The sequence below is a fragment of the Rhinopithecus bieti genome, unplaced genomic scaffold (genome assembly GCF_001698545.2).
Source record: "Rhinopithecus bieti isolate Rb0 unplaced genomic scaffold, ASM169854v2 scaffold_7673, whole genome shotgun sequence".
NCBI lineage: Eukaryota > Metazoa > Chordata > Mammalia > Primates > Cercopithecidae > Rhinopithecus > Rhinopithecus bieti.
In genome coordinates, this window is record NW_016806375.1 from 5,517,513 (window position 1) to 5,540,430 (window position 22,918).

General features: G+C 52.6%; 1 protein-coding gene across 8 annotated transcripts in view; it reads right to left on the reverse strand.

The window, feature by feature from the left end:
- Nucleotides 1–536: 536 nt before the first annotated feature.
- Nucleotides 537–22,918, reverse strand: part of TCOF1 (treacle ribosome biogenesis factor 1) — a 41,441-nt gene continuing 19,059 nt past the window's right edge. Inside the window, exons 15-27 of one of the 8 annotated variants that reach the window (XR_001886341.1) lie at nucleotides 21,502–21,639; nucleotides 21,136–21,315; nucleotides 20,812–21,012; nucleotides 12,169–12,354; nucleotides 10,275–10,411; nucleotides 9,110–9,223; nucleotides 8,592–8,811; nucleotides 7,976–8,058; nucleotides 7,212–7,392; nucleotides 3,957–4,517; nucleotides 2,393–2,487; nucleotides 1,772–1,820; nucleotides 537–1,032 (exon numbers count right to left, since the gene is read on the reverse strand). Coding sequence is in view for 1 of the 8 variants with exons in the window: in XM_017875773.1 (XP_017731262.1) it covers nucleotides 1,794–1,820; nucleotides 2,393–2,487; nucleotides 3,957–4,517; nucleotides 7,212–7,392; nucleotides 7,976–8,058; nucleotides 8,592–8,811; nucleotides 9,110–9,223; nucleotides 10,275–10,411; nucleotides 12,169–12,345; nucleotides 20,805–21,012; nucleotides 21,136–21,315; nucleotides 21,502–21,639 (2,121 nt within the window). In the remaining 7 variants the exon portion in view is untranslated. Of the gene's footprint in view, nucleotides 1,033–1,771; nucleotides 1,821–2,392; nucleotides 2,488–3,956; nucleotides 4,518–7,211; nucleotides 7,393–7,975; nucleotides 8,062–8,591; nucleotides 9,224–10,274; nucleotides 10,412–12,168; nucleotides 12,355–17,374; nucleotides 17,486–20,804; nucleotides 21,013–21,135; nucleotides 21,316–21,501; nucleotides 21,640–22,918 lie in introns of those variants that run through there. The other 7 variants (XM_017875773.1, XR_001886342.1, XR_001886340.1 and 4 more) reach the window with 7 other exon arrangements.

Genomic DNA, 22,918 nt, shown 5'->3' on the forward strand with positions numbered 1-22,918 from the left:
TATAGGCTCTGGACCCAGGGAAGTGGGCTTCTGCATTTCCAGCCGGGAGCAGCAGACCACCTCCCTTGCTACCCCTCCCCTCCCTCAGTCCACACCCAAGACATCATCCTGTCTTTCAGGTTCATCCACTTCTTGCGCCCTCACCACCACAGAATCATGGTGAGCTCCATGTGAGGAGCACCTCACTCCCGACTTTCCTAGACCTGCTGTGCCTGCTACAGCTGTTCACCACGCACACCTCCAGGGAGCCTGCCCCTAGCCTGAGGCCTAACTCAAGGATTCTCAGCCCCTTCCATTTCTTGTCTTTGGGTATTTGCATGACTTACTCTGGCAACAGGAAATCAACCATGACCATCCTTTAGTTTAGATGCCACCTCATCCAGGAAGCCTTCCCCACCAATTCAGCACCCAGGCACTTCACTGCGTCTCTTAAGCTCACCGCCTGACCCACTAACCAGTCACCCACAGCCTCAACACGCAGGCAAGAAGGAATCCCGAGTGTCGGCAAGACAGTCGTGAGAAATGTGTGCCCCAGATGCACTGGGAGCTTGCACCCTTCCTCCAAATCTTTTATTTTTTTGTTATTTAAAAAAAAAAACAGAAAACACAACCAAAAGAACTGATGAGAGGAAGACAAAGCCTCGGGATCAGCCAGAGACCAAGTGGCATGGGATGAGGCACAAGTCAGACCTAGCTGGATCTGTGGAGCAAGGTGGTGGGAAGTCCCGAAGCCTTTGGGCCTGTGGGGTCTGCGGAAGGAGAGGAGGTCACTTACAAAAATACATATACTGTACACATCTATACGAAGCGTCCTGTATTGGGGGAGTGGGATGAGGTCATGGGAGCTGGTCCACTTTCTCCTCGGACCAGCCTCCCTGCAGGCTCACTGGCTTGGCCAGCACAGGGACCCCTGCAGCTGGCTGTCTTCTTCTATGGAGTAAGGGAAGGTAACAGTTTAGTTCCAGCCCATGGTGGGCAGAGGTCGGCGGAGGTCAGAGGCATGGGGATGGACACTGCTCGGCTAGGAAATCCCTGGGGGAAGGAAACACACGCAGACGTCAAATTTCCTGACCCTTTTCCCCGGCAAGGAAAATGAAACCTGGCATCTCCAATGCAGGGGAGAGGCATTAACCAAAGCAGACATTTTTTTAGCACTTGGAATGTTCTGGGAACTGGGCTGAGTTCTTTAGTGTTTAGCTGAGCTTCACATAAGCCTCACCACCGGCCCAGGAGGCGGGCTCTGCATCACTCCCCTTTACAGGAGGCTGGGTGACCTCAGGGCCAGCACAGCCAGGTGGAGCAGCTAACTGTCACCACCACTTGGCAGGGCCTGTCCTCCATAGGGAAGCATAGATCCATGGTGATAGCTCATCTTGAGCAAACCATCTTCCTTCCCAAAAGGAAATCCCCAAGTTACAGGATCATGAGGAAAAGGAACTGGACCCAAGTGAAGGAGAAACCAACCTGTATCCGACCTCACCTACAAACAGGCTCCATCCCAGGGCGCACTCCCTAAAGCATGTACAACACCTGCACCCAGGGTGCACTCGGTGTCAGCCACTGCCATTACTGTTCTGGATCCTTCTGATGCTGCAGCGCCAGCTCCTGATGTCACCCCACCGGCCCCACGGACCCTTGGCAATAGAACCTCTTTCCCCAGCCTCCTTCCCCTTAGAGCCCACCTATCAGGTCTGCCTGGCTCTCTGGGACAACAGTGGATGCCAGAGCTGTCCTCCCGCCCTGAATTCTCAGGAATGATTGGGAAGCGTACCTGTGCCTGGTGCTGGTGCCCGTCACACAGTCTGCTCTGCTGTCTTCTTCTGTGAGGAGGGAAGTACAAGAGGATCTCAGACCTGCAGCTTTTCCCCACCCACTGCTGCCCCCAACTCCTTAGGACTAGTGAATTCCTCTAGAACAGACACTGGCTCTGCAGGAACCTCCAAGGGCAGAGGCAAACAGATGTTCAGCTCTCCTAAATACAGCTGAGGCCCTGCTGGTCAAGGTGAGAACTTCATCTGTGTCTGAGGTGCTGAGGCCCCAGGCCGTAAGGACAGCTGTTGTTCAGGGCTAGCCTGCCAGCTGGGGCACACGCAGCCCAGGCAACGTTTCCTCTCACCTGGAAACCTGCCAGTCTACCTGGTTTCCCTGTGCTGGGCAGGGGGAGTCTCTCCTTCCTTCCCCAACACCCTTCTACCTCAGGCAGCCCACTTCTGTGGCTTCCACATGCTCAGGGAACATGCACTGCCAGCCTCTTCCCTGGTGTGTCACAACTTATGACGCCCCCCACTGGGCCCTGAAAATGGGAAGGGGGCAGGAACCAGGTCTGGGTGTGTAGGAGGGGGCTTGGGTTTTGATCCGTTTTCTGGCCTGAGACCCCTCAGGAACTATCTACCTTTTTCTTCTTTTTCTTCTGGGATGGTGACTCAGAATCTTTGGTTGAGGACTTTTTTGCTTTCTTCTTTTCTTTTTTTTCCTTGTCTTTTTTTCCTGAGGGAAGAAACTAAAGTTCTTGAACAACAGATGGTAATCCTAAGTGCTGGGGTCAATGTTGGGAGGTGCACAGGGCAGGGCTCCCAGTTCTCCCCACACCACTGGGAGCCATCACAACAGGCCGGCAGGGTTGGGCGCGGTGGCTCATGCCTGCAATCCCAGCACTTTGGGAGGCTGAGGCAGTGGATCGCTCAAGCCCAGGAGTACAAATCCAGCTTGGGCAACATAGTGAGACCTGTCTCTACAAAAAATACAAAAAATTAGCTGGGCATGGTGGTACATGCCTGTGGTCCCAGCTATTTGGGGGGGCTGAGGCAAGAGGATCGCTTGAGCTTGGGAGGTTGAGGCTGCAGTGAGCTGTTCCTGACACTGCACTCCAGCCTGGGTGACAGAGCAAGACCCTGTCTCAAAAATAAAAATAAAATGGGCTGGCAGCTGTGACGACCACCCAGCGGGGCCAGCTCATGATTTCTGTCCCATCCATGGACCACCTGGATGACTACCATTTTTCTTCAGGTCAACTCACTTTTTTAAAACTCCCGCCAAATTATGGACACTAACTATCCGTACTGTAAATGGAAATCTAGCACAGTTCTGAGCACCAAGGAGCTGCATATCCTGCTGAGGGTGCCTGACTTTTGTTCTAGAACAAGCTGGCTCTATGGGTATCACTGGCATCCCACCATCCAGGGTGATGCTCGAGAGTGCTGCTTAGGTTGGACTCTGGCTCCACCTAGTAAAACTCTGTGGCCCTGAACAGCATCTCTACTTCTCTGAGCCTCAGATTTCTACCTGCTGAGCCTCATTTCTACCTAAATGAGGTCCTGCTGTAAGCTGAGTCTCTAGAGCAGCACTCAGTAAAGGGCCAGTGTTACTATGGAGGGAAAACTGAGGTCTAGAGAGAAGATGGGGTTTGGGATGAGGATTGACAGTCTGGTTCCTGGTCCATTCTGCACCCAGGAGCTGGCTGGAGAAGCAGGTTCCTCCAAGATCTGCTGCACTGGGCTTGGGGAAAGAGGACATTACTCCTCGTCCTTCTGGAGCATTCCTGGCAGTGCTGGCCCAAGTGCTCTGGAATCGAGTTCTGGCTTTGCCACAAGCTGCCCCCATGATTCTGGACAAATCACTTCTCAGCATTTTTTTTTTTTTTTTTTTTTTGACAGTCTCGCTCTTTCAGGCTGGAGTGCATATGCGTGATCTTGGCTCACTGCAACCTCTGCCTCCCGGGTTCAAGCAATTCTCCTGCCTCAGCCTCCCATGTAGCTGGGATGACAGGTGCCTGCCACCACGTTCAGCTAATTTTTTGTATTTTTAGTAGAGACAGGGTTTCGCCATGTTGGCCAGGCTGATCTCAGCCTCTCCTTTCTACATGGGAGGAATTAGACCAGGTGCTGGCTGAGAGTCCCTCCCACCCCCGTGGGGTGCCCAGCAGCCCTCGGGGTGGGCCGGGAGAAGAGGTCACTCACTCTTGTCAGATTTCTTCTTCTCCTTCTTGCTCTTTGGGTTGCTTTGATCTCCACCTTCAACCTTCCCCATCCCCTTCTGAAGCTCCTTTTCTGGCTCATCCTTGGCCCCTTGGGAGCCAACAGACCCCTTCCCTTTTTTCTCCTTGACATCATCACTTGCTTTGTCTCTCTTTGCTTTCCCCTTGGAAGTCGTGGAGGTCTTTTCTGGGGAAACAGAGGCCTCCCCACCTTCCCTGGCCCCCAGTTTCTTCTTCTTCTTGCTCCTGGGGGTCCTGGCAGCTGGCTGGTCTCCCGATAGCTTCCGCTTGCGGCTCTCCCAGCCCTTCCTGCTGCTCTCCTTGGTGGCGTCCACCACCTTCTTTCTTTCCTGTTCCAGCAGCTCGGTCAGGACTTTCACCACCGAGGCCTGCACCTGGGCCTCATTCAGGGGCCAGGGTTGGCCTAGGAGGCACTGGGTGATGTTGCTTTGCAGCGCCAGCGTTGAGGCTTGGGGGTTCCCAGCCCCTTTCTTGGGCTTCCGGGACCTCTGAGGTGTGGTGCCTGAAGCAGCCTCTTTTCCACCTATGGAGAGAGAATGTGGGGTCACAGATCTGGGAGAGTTCGGGACAGATCTTAATGGTACCCAAGAGCGAAGAGGGTACAGGGAGTGACTCCATCTTTTCTTACAATGGCACAGAGGGGGAGAGCAAGGCTTGGCGGTCACTCTGCCCAGCCGGTCTCCTAAGCTCACATCTTTCCACCAATTTCACACTGACTTCATTTCTAACTTACAGCTTTTCCCTGTCTCTTTACACTCAAAACTCCAGTTAGGGTAGGAGACAGAAAATGACTCCAGAATGTGAATGAAAGGGCCTGAAATCTATCAATGAAATGAAAAGTCAGAAGGGAGGGAGATGGAGTGTGGAGCTGGGAGGAAGGAGACCTGGGTTCTAGGTCTGACTTTCCCACCAACTTTCAGTGTGATTCTGGCCAGGACCCGTCTCCTCCCAGGGCCTGGTTTCCCTGTCTATAACCTGAGGGGTAGATAAACAGTAAGGCTACCTATGATACATTGTAGACTTATAATAAAAGTGGGGGCCAGGTAGACATTCAAATGATGATTACCCACACTCAGCCCTTCCTGGTCAGGGTGTCCAGGCAAGGTGGGGAGTGCTGGGTGCAGTGTATACACACGTGGTGGCTGACTAAGCAGGTTTACTGCCTGCCAGAGAGACTTCTGGTGCAGCCTTTGTTTAGAATTTTCCACGCCTCTGCTTGCCTTTGATAATTGTGTGCTGACTACACGTGTAAAAAAAAAACCTTCCACAGCCCCCTCTAAAATGTCTCCTTGTTGCACCGCCTCTCACAAAGAATGTTGGGGAAGAAAGTGAGCAGCAATTCTCTTCCGACCCAGCCGGGGCAAGCTGCGGCTGAAAGCCCCATGACTGGGTCCCCTCGCCATCTCTAACTTTCCAGGTGACTTGGAGGTCTCTGCCCCATTCTGGGTCTCATGGGCACAACACTCCTGCACGCTGGGATCTGAAAGGTGGCTTGGTGGTTTGGCCCTGGAGATGTTTGCCTGGAGGAAGGCCCAGGTGGATACTCCATGTCACACTCCATGTGACACTCATGTCACACTGAGGCTAGGGCTGCCCCCTGCAGCATGCAGTGAGCCTGGCCCCTCAGCCCCACCCGGGATCTCTGGCAACTTTTGGCTCTAGAGCTGCAGTGGGCTGGGGGAGGTGGGCTGGGCAGGGCAGGCCAGGTTAAGCAGAGGGAGCCCCGGGATGGCTAGAGGCCCAATTCCATCCTTTGGGGATTCTTCAAGATGGCAGGAGCCAATAGAGAGGGAAGCTGGGGAGGGCACAGTTAGCTCCGGCAACCTCTCTCCCCAGAGCCCACTTTTCTGCTGCTGCTTTTTTTGAGACAGAGTTTTGCTCTGTTGCCCAGGCTGGAGTACGGTGGTGCAATCTCGGCTCACTGCAACCTGTACCTCCCAGGTTCAAGCAATTCTCCTGCCTTAGCCTCCTGAGTTGCTGGGAGTACAGGCACCTGCCATCACGCTGGTTAGTTTTTTGTATTTTTAGTAGAGACAAGGTTTCACCATGTTGGACAGGCTGGTCTTGAACTCCTGACATCAAGTGAGCTGCCTGCTCTGGCCTCCCAAAGTGCTGGGATTACAGGCACGAGTCACTGCGCCTGGCCCACTTTTCTGCTGCTTATCTGCAAATACGCAGAACACCAAGGCTGGGGAAGCCCTGGAGCTGTCCCAGGTGTGCCCAGCTGGTATATATTTGACCTCAGCTCCAGTAGGGTCAGGGATAGTGGATGCCCCAGAGGTTGGGTGACTGGAATACTCCATTCTGCCCTCCAAACACCATGTGACTATTTTCTACACGTGCCATGCCTTGACACAGACGGGATACATCAACTCCTGCTTTGTATGGTTAAGACGCAGAGGCTCAGAGTGGCCAGGGGATTTCCAAGGCTTTACAGTGAATGGGAACAGCCTGGGGCGAGTCTATTGCCTGGGGTCTCCTGCATGTGCTGAGTGTCCTCCAGACATCACTGTCAGCCTACTGTCTAAGCTATCCTCTGGGGCCCATGGCCCACACCCCACACCGTGAGCCTATTTACAGAGAAAAAAAGTTGATAGGGATGATTGGAGACAGCCAATGCTTGCTACACAAGCCAAAAGATGCAGCTTCCTCTGAGGCAGGGGTTATCCTACCAGGTGCGTCAGCACCCACCCAGGCCTGGATACACCCCTACTTCCAGGCTGTCCAGGGCCATGGCAGCCAGACAACTGGGCGTGGGGCCCACCTGTACTTTTTTTTTTTTTTGAGATAGGGCCTCACTGTAGCACCCAGGCTGGAGTGTAGTGGCATGATCATGGCTCACTATAGGCTCAACCTCCTGGCCTCAAGTGATTCTCCTGCCTTGGCCTCTCAAGTAGTTGGGACTACAAGCGTGCACCATCACATCAGCTAATTCAAATACATTTTAGAGATGAGGTCTCCCTGTGTTACCTAGGCTGGCCTTGAACTCCTGGGCTCGAGCAATCTGCCCACCTCGGCCTCCCAAAGTGCTGGGATTATAGGCGTGAGCCACTACACCCGGCCGCACCTGCACTTTGATGAGCATGTCCAGATCCAGTGCAGGGCCACAAGGTCACACTTGGCAAGGCTCTGGGGGCAGACAGGACCATGTTGGGAGGACTGTTGCTGCAGGAGAGCAGAAAGGGGCCCACTGCCCCTCCTGCAGACCTTAACTTACCTGTTTTAGGGGACAACATGCCTGCTGCCTGTTGGGGCTTTGCCTTCTGCTTGCCATCTGGGTCATCTTTGGTGGCCAGAGTAGAGGAAACTGAGGGGCTGGAGTATGGCTTGGGAGTGGCTTTTGAGGCCTGGGAATTGGCTGGGGTTAGTCCAGGGGTCACATAACCTGAGAGGAGAGACTGAAGAAGCCCACTGTGAAAGAGCCTGCCACCACCCCGACCCCCACCCATAACCCAGCCCGAGTGATGGCCTGCTGCGAGGAAAGCAGCCTGGGGCCTCTAGGATTGCCCTGCCCTGATGGTGCAGAGTGGGTGGACAGCAAGGCGCAGAGCAGCACTTCAGCCCTTGGTGTGTGCCTCCTGAACTATTTTAATTAATACACTTTCTAGACAGGCACATTTAAAAAGGAAATTTCTTATTAATGCAAATGGAAAATTACTAGTTTTTGCCACATACAGATAGTATGTAACCTTAAAAGAAATCTGCTAAAGAATGTTTTTGTCCGGACATCACCCAGAATCAAGGTCGATCCCTTCTACAGACCCTAAGGGTTAGCTACTCAGGGCTCTATGAGGGGAGGGAGGCAGCCTGGCTGTGGTCTGCTGGCTGGGCCACATGTGGTGCCTCGCAGACAGGACCTTGCCCAAGGCCTCTGAAGAGAGGGGACCCAGACTCCTGACCTGAGTGATGGAGTAGACAGGAGCCTGGCCTGGGGCTCTACCCTAAGGCCCCTGGGCTGCCAGCCCTCTCCCTTGCAGTTACCTGGGATGGCGCCACCACATCATCCTCGCTGGACTCTGCTGCAGTCTCCTCCACCAGGGTCTCCGTCCTGGAGGGGGTGGGACCTACTGGAGAAGCACAGTATCTCCAGTTACTATTGGTAGCCCCAGGTGGCCCCTTCCAGCCGGGAGGGGCAGAGTCCGTCAGGAAGGCCCTGGTCTCTCTGCAGGTCCCTTACCCCCATCCCCGCCCCACCCCAAATCTTCCTACTGCTTCAACACTCCTTGCACACTCATCACTAGTCACAGCATGCTAGGCACAACATCTGAATGCCAAAGCCTTATTTCTAATTCCTGAGGCCCCATTTCTAGTTTCCTGCTTTCCACTGTTCCAGAAATATGGCCCTGGAGTTTTGGGGAGCCAGTGAAGGGAGTCCGATACCAAAAAGCTGAGAGTGGTCAAACAGCCAAGTCAGGTCTCTGAAATCATTTGGACTGACTTCTTCATGAAGTTGTACAGGTGGGGAAACTGAGGCCCAGGCTCAGCCACAGGCGCCGAACAAGTCTGAGATATGGAGCTGAGGCCAGAGCTATGGCTCCACCAGGCCACACTCCACCCTCCTCCTGGCCCACCCTTCCTTTTCCCCTGGCACCCTCACCCAGCGTGTGGGCCGACTTTGCCACCTGGGGCCCTTCAGCATCTTCCTCGCTCCCTGAAGAGCTGTCGCTGCTGTCCTCACTGTCATCTGAGCTCCCAGGGGCTTTGGTGGCCTGCTGGCCCTCAGGAAGCTTAGGTTTTCTGAGCTTGTTGGTCCCTTTGGCCTGGACGGGGGTGCTCTGGGGACTCGTTGCAGGGAGTGTTCCCACAGCACTGTCAGCCTAATTCGGTGAAAGGAGAAGGAATGGAAGGAAAAATTAGGGCAAGTAAGACCTGGTCCTTCCTGAACACTTCAATAGGGCCAGGCACTGTGTTAGACGGAGCACACATGCAGCCTCGTTTGATCCTCCCAACTACAAAATGTACTGTAATTCCTTCTTACAGATTAGGCCACTGAGGCCCAGGGAGGCAAACCAAGTGCAGAGGTCACAGAACAGGTGAGTGCTGGTGCCGGGATGCAGGGCCACGCCTGCACCTTCTATGCTCCACGGGCTTGCTTCCCCTGCTCCCCAGGCTCACCCCACTTGAAGGCTGGGTCCTGGCAACAGGAGGCTGAGCCTCACTGGCTTTCTGGGCAAGGACCTTCAGGGCAGCCTGGGTCAGTGGGAGGGAAGCTGGGTTCTTCTTTGACACCTGTGGGTGGCAAGAGGTAGTCCTGAGACTCACGAGTCCTCGGGATGCCAGCTGTGCCACACCCTGGTCAGATGCCATCTAGCTGGGGTGAAGGCTGGAGTGGGGACTGAGGGGCAGTCAAAGGGGCAAAATTGGTGGCAGGCCTCAGGTTATGAGCTAATCACATTGTCCTCAAGGAGCAAGGGACAGTTCCCAGCCCAGGGCAGGGAAGTAGCTTAGGCCCCACCACTCAATCTGCACCTTCACTGGGGACAATCCCCAACCTGGTGGTCCCCCATCTCTACTTCTTACACCCACCAGCAGTCAGGGAGAGAGAACTTAGGAAATTGGGTATGACCCCTTGCTGAGAGCCTTCAGATGTGGCGTGGCCCTTGCCACGGCCTGGCTCCTCTCCTCTCCTCTCCCCCAGCTCCTGATCCAGCTGTCCCCACCTCTCAGTTTCCCTCATCCCCAAGCGCTTCCCCAGAAGGCCCTGGTACCTGCAGTTTCCCTGCCTGGAGGGTGGCCTAGCGGGTTCTGGCCTTGCTGAACGCTGGTCACATCACAGCCCTTGGGGTGGGGATGTGTACTAAGTTTTATGATTTAAACAATGTATCAGCCATTAACCCTAAAATGCCCAGCTTTTAGATTCAGGCAAGGACCAAATAAAAATGCACTGAAGATGGTGAGAAGGCTGGGAAGAATGCTGACGTCACTATTATAAACACCAAAAAGGGGCAACTTTTGTTCATGGCATTCCAAAACTGGAAGAAAAAAAAAAACCAAAAGCCCCGCCACATTGGAAAACCTCATGAGGGACTCGAGGTGCAGGGGCTTGCTTGGCGGGGAGGCTGTGTCCCCAGATTACTCTTCCTCATAACTCAAAGGTGATTTGGGAAGCCAGCATGGGGGTTGTAGCCAGGAGGCCAAAAAGCCTCTGGCTTTGAGGCTACCACCTCTGGAGTGTGGGGGTGAGAGCAATTGCAGGCCATCCCATCAGCACATGTGGTTAAGTATGGAAGTAGGGCCCCACCCCACTGGCCTGCACTGCTCTCCCTTGCCCACCAGGTACCTGAGTGGCTGGTCCCTCCTGTTTCTTGCCATCTGATATCCGACTGGACTCCTTGCTGCTGCTGGCCCCAGTCATGCTGGCTTTGGGGGCTATTCTTGGGTGGGCAGTGGGCACAGTCACCACGTTGGTTCTGATGCCTGAAATGGAGACAGGGGCATATCAGGGCATACAAGCCCCATAGCCTCCTGAGCAGTGGCAATAACCCAATTTACCGGCCTGTGCTGGTGATCTAGAGCTGTGCTCAGGGCTTACAGAGGCATAAGTTTGTTTACTTCCCTCTCCAAGCCTCCCAGGCAGATGTCTTTATGTCATTTGACAAGGCTCAGGGAGCTCAAATGGCTGCCCTGGGGGTGACCCCAGGCTTCCTCATCCCATCCCCTCCTAGCTGGTCGGGCTGCCACTCCTGAGCAACGAGCCAGAGCACAGGTACCATCTCTCCTAAGAGTCCCCGTGGTTATCTGCAGAGGCCTGGTTACGTGCATATTCTTTAAAGCAACGTTTATAACAGCCAACTCCCTCACCCCTCCACCCTGAAACAAAACCCTCTGCTTCCTCCAACATGGTGCTGGCTACACATACTGTGGTATGTCCACCCAAGGATTTCTTTGTAGTCATTAGGAATTGTGCTGCAAATATGTAAAGATGAAAAAAACCCGATGTCATAAAATATCCAGTAAAAGTTACTGAGCGTTAGCTACAGTACGGTCTTGCTTTAAAACACATGTATATCTTAGGTTTTTATAAAGTTAGCACTTGTCACATGTTAACAGTATTTGGGGCAGAATTACAGGTGATATAGTTTCTTATGTGCTAAACTGCACTTTTGTTAAAAAAATATACACACACAAATATACCTACATACACACATATATATATATATATACACATATAAATGTATATATGTAGGATAGAACTCTCACTATGTTGCCCAGGCTGGTCTTGAACTCCTGGGCTCAAGTGATCTTCCTACCATGGCCTTCCAAAGTGCTAGGATTACAGGTGTGAACCACCGTGTCCAGCAGTAATCTGCATTTTGTCTGCTTTCTGTTTTTTTTTGAGACAGTCTCGCTGTTGCCCAGGCTGGAGTGCAGTGGCACATCTCAGCTCACGTAACTTCTGCCTCCTGGGTTCAAGCAATTCTCGTGGCTTACCCTCTCAAGTAGCTGGGATTACAGGCGCCCGCCAGGCTAATTTTTTTGTATTTTTAGTGGAGATGGGGTTTCGCCATGTGACCTAGGCTGGTCTTAAACTCCTGAGCTCAGGTGATCTGCCTGCCTCAGCCTCCCAAAGCACTAGGATTATAGGCGTGAGCCACTGCACCCGGCCTGTATTTTTAAATTATCCTATCAGGATCAGGTATTATTTCCTTGTAAAAATGTTATAATAACTAATAGTAACATTAGCCCATTTCCTGTTGTCATTGGTAGAATCACAGATTCTCAGAAGTCAAAGAAACCTCAGATTGGTCCTGTCTCTCGCTGACAGATGAAATCTCTCCCTGTAATGTCTCTGGCTTACGGATTGCCTAACCCACTTTACATGCCGCCAAGGACGGGAAACTCACAACCACCCTGACCACTCGTTCCACAGGCAGTCAACGGATACAGAATTCTTCCTTAGACTATGGAGGAACCTGGTCCCTGAAGCTTCTAGCCACTGTTCTGGATTCCATGCCTGGGGCTGGCACAAAAAAGCCGTGGCAACTATTCCCCCAGAACTGCAGGTCTGAGCCAGGCCATAATCAGAATGGCTAATGCAGGGCCCAGAGACCTGGTCCCAAGCCCTTCCTGACCAACACCTTGCTGTGTGACTCAGCCAGTGTCCCGTCCCTTCTGGGCCTCAATGTGGGCAGTGCTGGCAGCCCCTCCCACCACTGCATAGGGGCTGTGCTCACCAGGAGTCAAGCACTGTGTAGCGGGGATCACGTCCTCATCCTCGCTCTCGGAGGAGGAGCTCCTGGCTGTGCTCTCCGAGGCTCGGGACTTCCTCGGGGTGCTCGCAGCCTGGGCTTGTACGGGGGTAGCAGCTGGGCCAGCTGGACTACGATTAGGGTCGACAAAAATCAGAGGGGTTTAATCACCTTGAAAACAAAACAAAACACCCCCCCAGTGATTAAAGGCTTGGCCAGGGAAAGGAGGTGATGGGGTTAGGGAGTGTTTTACAAGGCAAGGGGTCCACAGAGCTCAGGGGCAGCTGGGCAAAGAAGCCATTCCAGCTGCCCAGGGTGCCCCCTCCCACCCTACACATCTGCTAAGACCCAGCGCAGCACTTCACAACTCACAGCCCACCTGACCCTCAGGGTGAAGCCCTACGTTCAGCAGGATCAGCTCCCTTGTACAAGTGGGAAAACTGCAAGCCCAGAGGGGAAGGGAGCGACCCAAGGCCACCGTGCCTACTGGAAGCAAAGCCAAGGCCAGAATGTCCAATTCTGCCTTCTTTCCCCTGGCTGGCTTAGAGACGGTTACGGGCTGAATGCAGGGGGTGGTCTAGCAGTTTTCCAAGGCTGCCTGGTTGGAATATACAATTCACCTGGGGAGGTATTTAGTCTAGTTGCCCCCAACCCAGAGGTTCTGAATCAGCCCTCCTGATACGTGGCCCAGGATGAAACTCCCCAGCTATACACCGATTCAGTTTCTTCAACAAAAAAACGCACAAGAGAAACAAGGGTTGGGTGAGTGGGTGAGAACCAACAGATTAAGACTTAGAGGATTAATAACTCAATGCACTATGTGGCCTTTAACTGAACCCCATGAGAAAATCAGGGAAACAGGGACACTGGATAGATCAACTTATTAGGTGTGACATTGTATTGTAGTTGTGCTTAAAAAAGTCCTTATAACTGAGAGCTGCATACTGAAATCCTGGTGGATGAGCTGACACGTCTGAGACTGGCTGCAAAGTAATCCAGGGGCGTTGGGGAACTGAGTGGAGAGTTTGCATGAAACAAGCCTGCTCAGGAGTTCCTAACTGTTGAAGCTGGGGATAGTACTTGGGGGTTCTTTATATCACTCTATCTTTGGGTATGCTTTAAATTTTCCAATAAAACAGTAAAAGAAAAAGCAAACAACAGCAGCTCCCTGGTATTCTCCAGGCCAGTCTGATTGTGAACTGCACCATCCCTGAACATGTTCACTGCACACAAGGGCACCTCCAGGCCCATTTCCTTCCCAAACCCCCAGCTAATGAGAACACACATGGCTGTGAGCCAGGGAGCTGGTTAGGTCTACTTTCGATTCCCCCAAATGTCAGATCTGGTGTGAGCTCTGCTCCCTCTCTGGCCAGTAAAGGGCTGGAGGATAGGAAGAGGGAGCTGCCTGAGGCTAAGGGAGGAGTGGAGTCAGGTCCAGACTGGTCTCTGCTGCAGCATCCTGTCTACCCTCTGAGCCTGACTTAGCACACCTGGCTCCTCAGGGTGCTAAGGTGCTGTGGAGAGGCATAAAATAAAAAGTAAAACAGAAAGGTGCCTGCCTGAGGGTGGAAGCTTCCCTGGGCTTAGGCCTTTCCTACCCCTGCCAAATAGCCTCCCCCACGGCTGCTCTGATCTGCCACTTCCAGAGCCTTCCTTCCTACGATATAAAAAAGAGAAGGATGGAAAGTGGGAGAAGGCTTACAGTTGAGGGAGGGGGGATCTATATATATGTGAGAAGACAGGAACAGATTGTCGGGGATGAAGAGAAGCAACGAACCCACTGAGGCGAACAATAGCGTCTTGGGATGTTAAAAGCAGCTCAGCAGCAAAAGCCTCCTCTTAGTTCCACCCGCCCACGCCACCCCACTGGGTCTCTGGGCCGTAGGAGGAAGGTGGTGCAGGGGGCTTGGCTGTGGGGGGTCAGGGCGGGGCATTAGTGCATTAGTCTGTAGAGTTCACAAAGGTGGGCAGTGAAGTTTGCCCAGGATGTAGGGGGAGACCTGCTTCTCATCCCACCTCTCATGACTTCACTGTGTGGTCAAGCCCCTCCACTTTCTGCTCCTCAGTTTCCTGTTTAATGAAAGGGCTAGTAGTTATCCTAGCCTGGGCTCAGTCACTGGAAGAGTTCTAATGCACTGTGGAAACTGCAAAGCACAGTACACACCGGAATGTAGTTCTGGGGTCAGCTAGGAAAAAACTGATGGGAGTAAAGCAGCAAACCAGCACAGTCTGAACATGTGGTTGTACCTCCCTATAGGTGCTAGGCAGTAAGCACCCAGAGGGAACACAGGGATACCCCTCCTACCTGCAGGTCTGATGCCTGCAGAACCAAACCTAGGGGATTTCTGGACAGTGCTCACCCCCTCCTGTCAAAGTTGAGCTCATTCTAACTGTGCCTTCATTCCAACAAGTCTGGGGCACAGAGTGGGGAGAGGGGGCTGATGGCCTAGGCTGCGGACCCTGGCAAGGGACATAACCACAAAGGCAACACTCTCAAGAAGCTCTCTCAAAACTGCCTGGGGTTGGTTAACAGATCTAGGCCAGCCCCACTCCAGGGGACTGAGAAGTTCTCTCTGAGGATGTGGCCTGGAGCCTCAAAGTCCACCCCACCCACCCAGGAAGTCTCATCTCAGAGACTGAGATGAATGAGGCTCAGAGAAGGCAAGTGGCCTCACCCAGGGTGACCAGCAAACTGGTGCCAGAGCCAGGATTAGAAGTTAGTTCTCCAGGCACCAGACTGGAGCTCCTTCTAGAACCAATTATGCTAGGTCTCAATTTAACACCCAAATTTAGTTTCTTACAGGTTTCCGTTTTCTTTGATTCAACCTAAAACTTCAAGAGCAGGGCCTACCTCTTTGACAAACTAATAGAAGTTGGCCTTACAAAATTATATTACTGACAAGTGAAACTGCATAATTTGTGGTATATTATATGATGTTTTGATACACATATACATTGTGGAATAGCTAAATTAAGTTATTTAACATATGCATCACCTCACATACTTGTTTTCAAATCTGGAAGCTATCCCAGACCCCAGCAGACTCTGGCCTGAGGTCTGCTCTGCACAACGGGGCGGAGGCACAGTGAAGGGTCTAGGAATGGAGCCCAGGTATCTATCCCTGCCTCCTAGCCTGGGGCTCTGCCCACCACCCTGGCCTCAATCCCTTTCCCCACTGATGGGCTAATAAAATCAGACTAAAACTTGTCAATAGAGAGGTGCTCAATAAATGTACAATAATGAAAATAATCATAATTAGTGAGCTGGGGATTAGGAACTAAAAATCTCTCAATCAGAAAGAGGCTGCAGCTTCCCCGGGCTATGCCTGTCTTCCCCGAATCCTCCCGGGGAAATACACAAACTGCTGACTTTTCTGCCTTTTTTTTTTCTTTTTTTTTTGAGACGGAGTCTCGCTCTGTTGCCCAGGCTGGAGTGCAGTGGCCGGATCTCAGCTCACTGCAAGCTCCGCCTCCCAGGTTCATGCCATTCTCCTGGCTCAGCCTCCCGAGTAGCTGGGACTACAGGTGCCCGCCACCTCGCCCGGCTAGTTTTTTGTATTTTTTAGTAGAGATGGGGTTTCACCGTGTTCGCCAGGATGGTCTCGATCTCCTGACCTCGTGATCTACCCGTCTCGGCCTCCCAAAGTGCTGGGATTACAGGCTTGAGCCACCGCGCGCGGCCTCTTTCTGCTTTTTAAATAGGGATTCCAGAATCTTCCGGACTAACATACCAATTAAACGGTTCAGTTTAAGCAGGATGTTCATTTTAATTGTGTTAGTCCACCCCCACAGAGAAAGGTGGAGCGGTCCCCTCCCTCCCAGCTGTTGAGATCCCTCAGAGAGGCAGGTGGCCTCGTAAAGGCTCCACCCAGAGCCTGAGGGCAATGCCCAAGCCTGGGAGAGGGGAGTGTTGGGGCAGCCCAGGGCAACGGGTCAGAATGTGAATGGCCTGGGCTCCAACACCAGGTCTGTCCACTCGTCATCAGCCATGTGATGCTGGGACAGGTCCCTCAACTTCTCTGAGCCTCATTCCCAGTTCCTTAAAATGCAAACCACAAAGGGAGCCACCCTCATAGGGCTGTTGTGGGGATTAAACAGAAAAATGCAAATACAGGGAGTTACCGATGTTGGTGGTGGTTGTTCTTTACTTTTGTAATCTGTGCTACTGGAAAGTGAGAGGCAGTGAGCACCCTATTGCTGGAAGTGTGCAAACAGCATCTGACTTTACTGATGAATTGATAAGAATGTGGTATGTGATATTCAAGGGGAGGTGGTTCATGAGACCACTCTGGTCTGGAGGTTGCAGAACTCCAGGATCTGTCGTTAGGCCCTGGGAGGGGAGCTGGTGCTCTGAGGTGCCTGGCAGAAGCTTCTGGGAGCTTGGGGCTAGAGGAGGACAAAGGGTAATGCTGTCTGATGGAAGGGCCAGGGTTCACACAGAAGCTTGAACCACACCAGCATGGCTGACTTAGGCCTCTGGAGTATAGGGAGATAAGGTGGGCCTGGTCTCATCTTTGGGTGTGTAGCCTGGGCAGGACTGTGGCTTAAGCTCTGGGTGCAGTGGAGCATGTGAAGGTATGCCACAGGCACTTGAGAAAGAGTCCTGGGCAAAGTTCATGGAATTTGAGAAGACTCCCGGTCCTAAATAGACAACGGAGATATAGGGAGCCAGGGGACCAGTGTTTGCACCTTTCCTCAGCCTCTTATGAATCATGAGAATTTGGGGAAACTGCTTCAACTCTAAGGCTTGATTCCCGATCTGTCAAATGGGGCAACACTCCCTGCCCTTCTCGCAGTTAACAGGCACCCTTAGGCAGGCGACTGTGGCAAGTACTTTGTGTGCTGGCACCAGTGCACAGAGGCAGGAGGGAGGCGCTAGTACTGTCCCCATTTTGTGGTTGAAACATTGAGCCTCACACGGGGGAAAGGCGTCTGCCCAGGACCACGGAGCTGTTAGGTGGTAGAGCTGGGCTTCGCCCCAACACTCTGAAGCCTGTACGTTTAACTGTGCACTGCTGCCTGCCTCACAGGGCTCAGATGAATGTCACAATATAAGAAAGAGCTCTGGAAGCTGTGAGGTGCTGTTTAAATATGACGAGATTTTCCCTATGGGAAAGATCTGCCCTCTCCCGCAAGGCCTGCCAGCCCAGCTCTGACCCTGCAGCGACTGCAAAGAGAAGGCATGGCGTACCTGGGTCAGTGGCAGCTCTTCCTCACTGCTCTCCGAGGACCCCTCCGTGTTCCTCTCTGGAGGTGCTGGGGCCAGGGTCTTGCTTCTGGCAGGTTTGGAGTTACTGTCCTTCTGAGGGGACAAGTTAAGCACGTGGTCGGGTAGAGGGGCATTTGCTGAGGGGGAAACACCCAGCAGGCAATGATCCTCAGGCACTCTGGTTTCCAGGGGAGGCACCGTGGCCCCTTCCTGCACACGCACAGGAATAGCTGCTAGCCTGACCTGCCCCACAGCCACTGGAAACATGCTTCCACCCTGCTAGCTCCTTCCAGAGCTAACTTTGAACGTGAAAGGGATTTACGACTCCAATACAGCTAAAACCTGAGGGCTGCAGGGCTGTTGGCCCAGGGTCTGGACAAGAGGTGACAGAAGTCTGGGACAAGGTTGCAGGCACAAGCCAGTGGTCCCAGCACAGTTCATCTCTGGTTGTAACATCCCCAGCCAAAAGCAGGAGCCGCCTAGAAGTGTTCCACTGGCTACCACACCCTCCTGCTGGGGCAGGCATGATGATGGGGGCTGGACTGGTGAGCACTGCAGTCAGAGGAGGACTCAGAAATCCGGGTGGAAATGCTGGTGGTGATGGCAGCTCAGTGGTCCCTACTGGAATAGAGGACCCCTTTACCCTACTCAGCCTAGCCAAAAAAGTAGGACCCAGGCTGCCTGAGCTTCCAATTTCTCAAGAGAAGCTGGAAGATCTGTATATGTCATTTCCAATTTTAAAATGGGGCAACCACAATGCACACTGCTGGCTGCCTCCTAACAGCCATGCCCCCATCTGTTCCTTGCTAATAGAACCCTCACTCTGTTCAGTGGCTCCTACCATATGCTTCAGGGAGGGTGGTCCCTCCTCCCAGCCAGTCATGGGAACTACTGGCTTCTTGTCTATGGCTAAGGGGGTAGCTAGCACGTTCAGCCTGAGGTCTGAGTAGCCTTAAGTCTACTCCCCAGTCTTTTCTGAGATGGAGTCTTGCTCTGCTCACTCTGTCGCCCAGGCTGGAGTGCAGTGGCACAATCTTACTCACTGCAACACCTCCTCTTCCCCGGGTTCAAGTGATTCTCTTGCCTCAGCTGGGATTACAGGTCAGTGCCACCAGGCCCAGCTAATTTTTGTATTTTTAGTAGACGGGTTTCGCCATGTTGGCCAGGCTGGTCTTGAACTCCTGACCTCCAGTGATCTGCCTGTGTCAGCCTCCCAAAGTGCTGGGATTACAGGTGTGAGCCACTGCACCTGGCCTGCCCCCAGCACTTTAGGAGATGCTGCAGCCCTGCTATGACCATAAAGCTGATGGAGCACAGAGATAGAAGAAATCTGGTCACCACTGATGCTTAGCTGAAGGAACCAGCTTTTCAGCCACTGGAACCTGGGACTCTGTGCACTGTAAGAGTCAATCCCCTTAGTGAAGCTCTATTTGAATGGGGCTTTCTCCCGCAGCTCAGGCCATTCTGATGGATAGAGGAACTCGTTGAAAACTTAGAAACAAAAATACTACACAGGCCAAAATATGGCTGAGGACTATGCCTTAGTCTGTCATTTAGGTCCTCCATAAATCTACCAGTAACAAGCACCTGGGAGGGCCTACGACTTGCAGGACAGCAGCCTTCAGTGACCATGCACCTTCATGCCCAGCCCGTCTGCACACACTGAGGGGCCCTGTCCACTTTTGTGCCTGGTCATCCTTCAGGCTCAGCTCAATCATCCCCTCCTCTTCTGGCCTCTCAGAGACCTGCCCTTTCAGCTGTCAGCACCACCAGCATACTCTGCGATAATCCGGCCACCTGTCTTGCCCCACAGACTGTGAGCTCCTTGAGGGCAGGGCCAATGTCTTTCGTCCCCAGTAATGGTTGGTTTGGTGTATCAAAGGCAGAGGTTAGGGATAGGGAGCATTCATCTCAGTGCTTGCTTTTCATGAAGAAAACAAATCTAAGAGAGGTTATGCAGCTTGGCCTGGCACAGGGACTTCCAGCTTCCCTTAAGAAATGGAAGCTCTGGCCACAAAGAAGGTCCATTTCCACAGTCATGACTGGCTGAAGCTGACAGGAACTGTCCTTATGGATGGCGCAAGGGCTCCCCGGTCTGCCCTACTTGCTACCACTATCTACCACCTCTCCTGACATTTTTCTTTTTTTTGAGACAGAGTCTCACTCTGTTGCCCAGACTGGAGTGCAATGGCACGATCTTGGCTCACTGCAACCTCCGCTTTCCGGGTTCAAGCGATTCTCCTGCCTCGGCCCCCCGAGTACCTGGGAATACAGGCACCTGCCATCATGCCTGGCTAATTTTTGTATTTTTTTTTTTTGGTAGAGACAGGGTTTCACCATGTTGGCCAGGCTGGTCTTGAACTCCTGACCTCATGATCTGCCCGCCTTGGCCTCCCAAACTGCTGGGATTACAGGCTTGAGCCACTGCGCCCAGCTGACATCTATCATTTCTGCCAGGCCTGCATCAGTCATGTCCATCACACACCTGTGCCCTGGCAGTGCTAGAGTCTGTCGTCCCACACTTCTGTAGGATGTAGCAAGCCCTGCTGCCTTCTGCAAGCAGACCGAGGAAATTGTCCAGATTTTCTTTCTCCCCAATCTTCAGGGCCTAGGCTTGGCACTAAGCTAGACAAGCCCTGCCTGAGAAGATGCACCTGCTTAATGTGAGCCCCAGGCCAAGGTGAGGGACAAGACTTCCTCCATCTCTTCAGGGCCTCGGGGGACCTGTGCCACACTCCAAGTTTCCTTGGGACTCTAATAGGGAGAGTCATTCTGTATTACGTCAATGTATGCACAATAACCAACATATAGACTCTTGGTCTCACATGACTTGGTGGGAGATACTGGCCTAACCTGTAGGGCTGGTGGAGACCTCAACCTAGACATAGACCCGGGACACTTTTAGCTAGGGAAGTCTTGGTTTGGGGAGTTTTAGTAGCAGGTTTTACCTAAGGAGATGTGGATGACAGCAGAGGGAGGAGGGCATGGTGGAGCCGGAGCCTTAAGCCTTAACCTGACCTTCCTTCCTTTTCCTTACCTGGCCCTAAACCCTGATTTTTCACTTTGCTTTTTTTTTTTTTTTTTTTGAGAGTCTCACTCTCATCACCCAGGCTGGAGTACAGTGGCATGATCTCAACTCACTGCAACCTCCGCCTCCCAGGTTCTAGGGATTCTCCTGCCTCAGCCTCCCGAGTAGCTGGGATTACAGGCACCCGCCACCATGACCAACTAATTTTTATATTTTTAGTAGAGATGGGGTTTCACCATGTTGGCCAGGCTGGTCTCGAACCCCTGACCTCAAGTGATACGTCCACCTTGGCCTCCCAAAGTGCTAGAATTACAGGTGTGAGCCACCGTGCCCGGCCCTATACCCCAGTTCTAAGTGGGTGTTGGTGGCTCAGAGGCCTGGCAAGTCTCACCTGGGCAGAGGTTGCAGCTGCCGGTGCCTCCCCATCACTGTTTGACTCCTCGCTGCTGCTCCCTGAGTCATCCTGCTTCCCCTCCTGGGTGGCCGAAGGCCCTGTCTTCCCAGGAGGCGCTGGGGCAGCTCCTTTCCTGGGGGACTCCTTGGCAGGAGCCAAGGCAGCTCTGACCTGAGGGGTCTTCCCTGAAGGCTTCGCCTGGAGTGAGAAACAGAATGAGGGGAGAGAGCCTGGAGGGTGGACGTGTGAGGAGACAGGAGCTGGATGCGGCAAAAGTGTTACATCCCATGTAGGAGATGTTCTCCATTCCCTCCCCCTCACCTGAGCCGGCATCTCTGTCTCCTCCTCACTGTCTGACTCCTCCTCACTGCTCCCCGAGTCCTCCTCTGGCCCTGTCTGGACTTGTGCTGCTGCAGCCACGGCCTTCCCCACAGGTGGCACAGATGCTGGGCCCTTCACCAAGACGGTACTGTTCTGGAGGTTTCTCACTGGTGGCTTCGCCTGAATTGCAGGGGGATAACAGGATTGGAGGCGGAAGTGATTCCTTTCAGGTCCCACTTTCCACCATGGCACAACTCTGGGTGGGTGGCCTGCCCATGCAGGAGCCTTCTCCAGGCTGGGCTCAGTGAGTGGTCCTCCTCTCTGCTCCAACCCTCCACACCTCCTGTGGCTTCTGGCCCCACTTGCCTTGGCTGGAGACCTCTGTTTGGCTTGAGCAGCTGCAGTGACAACTTTTCCAGGAGCTGAAATTGTCCCTTTTGCTGGAGATGCTCTGACGGCAGCTGGGTTGGCTTTGGCCTGGGTTTTTTTTACTGAGGTTTTCACCTGAGTGGAGAAACGGAAATTAAGGAGGGAGAAGGTGAGAGAGTAAAACAGCTAGTCAAAAATACAGATTCTAGAGCCGGAGCCCGAGTCTGGATTCTGGCTCCTCCATGCAATAGCTGTGTGAACCTGAGCACATCACTTGATCTCACTGGGCCTCAGTTCAGTCCTCTAACAAGTGGAGATAATAATAAGGCCCACCTACGGGTTATAATGAAGACTAAATAGGAGATTCAGAGTTTAACATGTCTGGAACATAATAAACACTCAAACTCATTGTGCGTGCTTTCCTTAGCATTACCTAAGCATAAAACTACCTAAAACAAAGATGTTTTCCAGGCTTCCTTTCAGCTAGGTGGTCATGTCATTAAATTCTGGTTCATAGAATATAAGTTGAGTACCATAAAAAGTCAGAAACATGTCCTTCCTCCTCCAGGCTAGATGGAATGCTGAGGTAAGAGCTGGAGCTCAAGCAGCCACGGCAGAACAAGATACTTGTTGTTCAAGGTTTTCTTCAGCTTAACCTAGTCTTAACTGATATCCAGAGAACCCCCAAAAGGCCTGTCAGGGACTCCAACAAATAGGACAGCAAGAAAGAGGGAAATTCCCAGAGTGAGATCCTTGACAGGAGTGACAGCAAGCCTGATGTGAAACAGAACGAGAAATCTGGCAGCATCTCAAGACCCCTGCCTCACTCAGGGACGGCATCTGGTCAGTATCAGGAAACATCCCCATCCCCCAGTATTCCTCAAACACATGAGGTCAAGTGAGGTGAAGAATCAGGACTTTGAAAGATTCCCTACAGTGTGGACCAAGTATGACTCAGGCCGAGGTACTCATCAGCACAGCACGTAAGTCCTCCAGAGGGAAGCCATGTTTTCCACAAGAAATAAGACACCAAGACTGACTTGACCTAACAAGTCTCAATACACAAAAAAGGATTGAAATCATACAAAATATGTTCTCCAACCACAATGTGATTAAATTAGAAATCAGCAACAAAAAGAAACCTGGGTAATCCCAGATATTTGGAAATTAAACAGCTTACTTCAAAACAGCCCATGGTTCAAAAAATATAAGCAAAACACCCACCTCATGGTACAGGTGGGAGGCTCAGAAGGGAAGACAAATATTTAAGTGATCTGCACAAGGAAACTCTGGTAAGGCAATGGGTCTGGAATGTGCCTGCAGCTTAAGAGGAGAGGAGGCTCTGGAAGGGGCCCCTGCAGAGCTTAAAAGCCTCAATGGAGGAATCCTAGGACCCTCGGGTCCCACAAGTCAA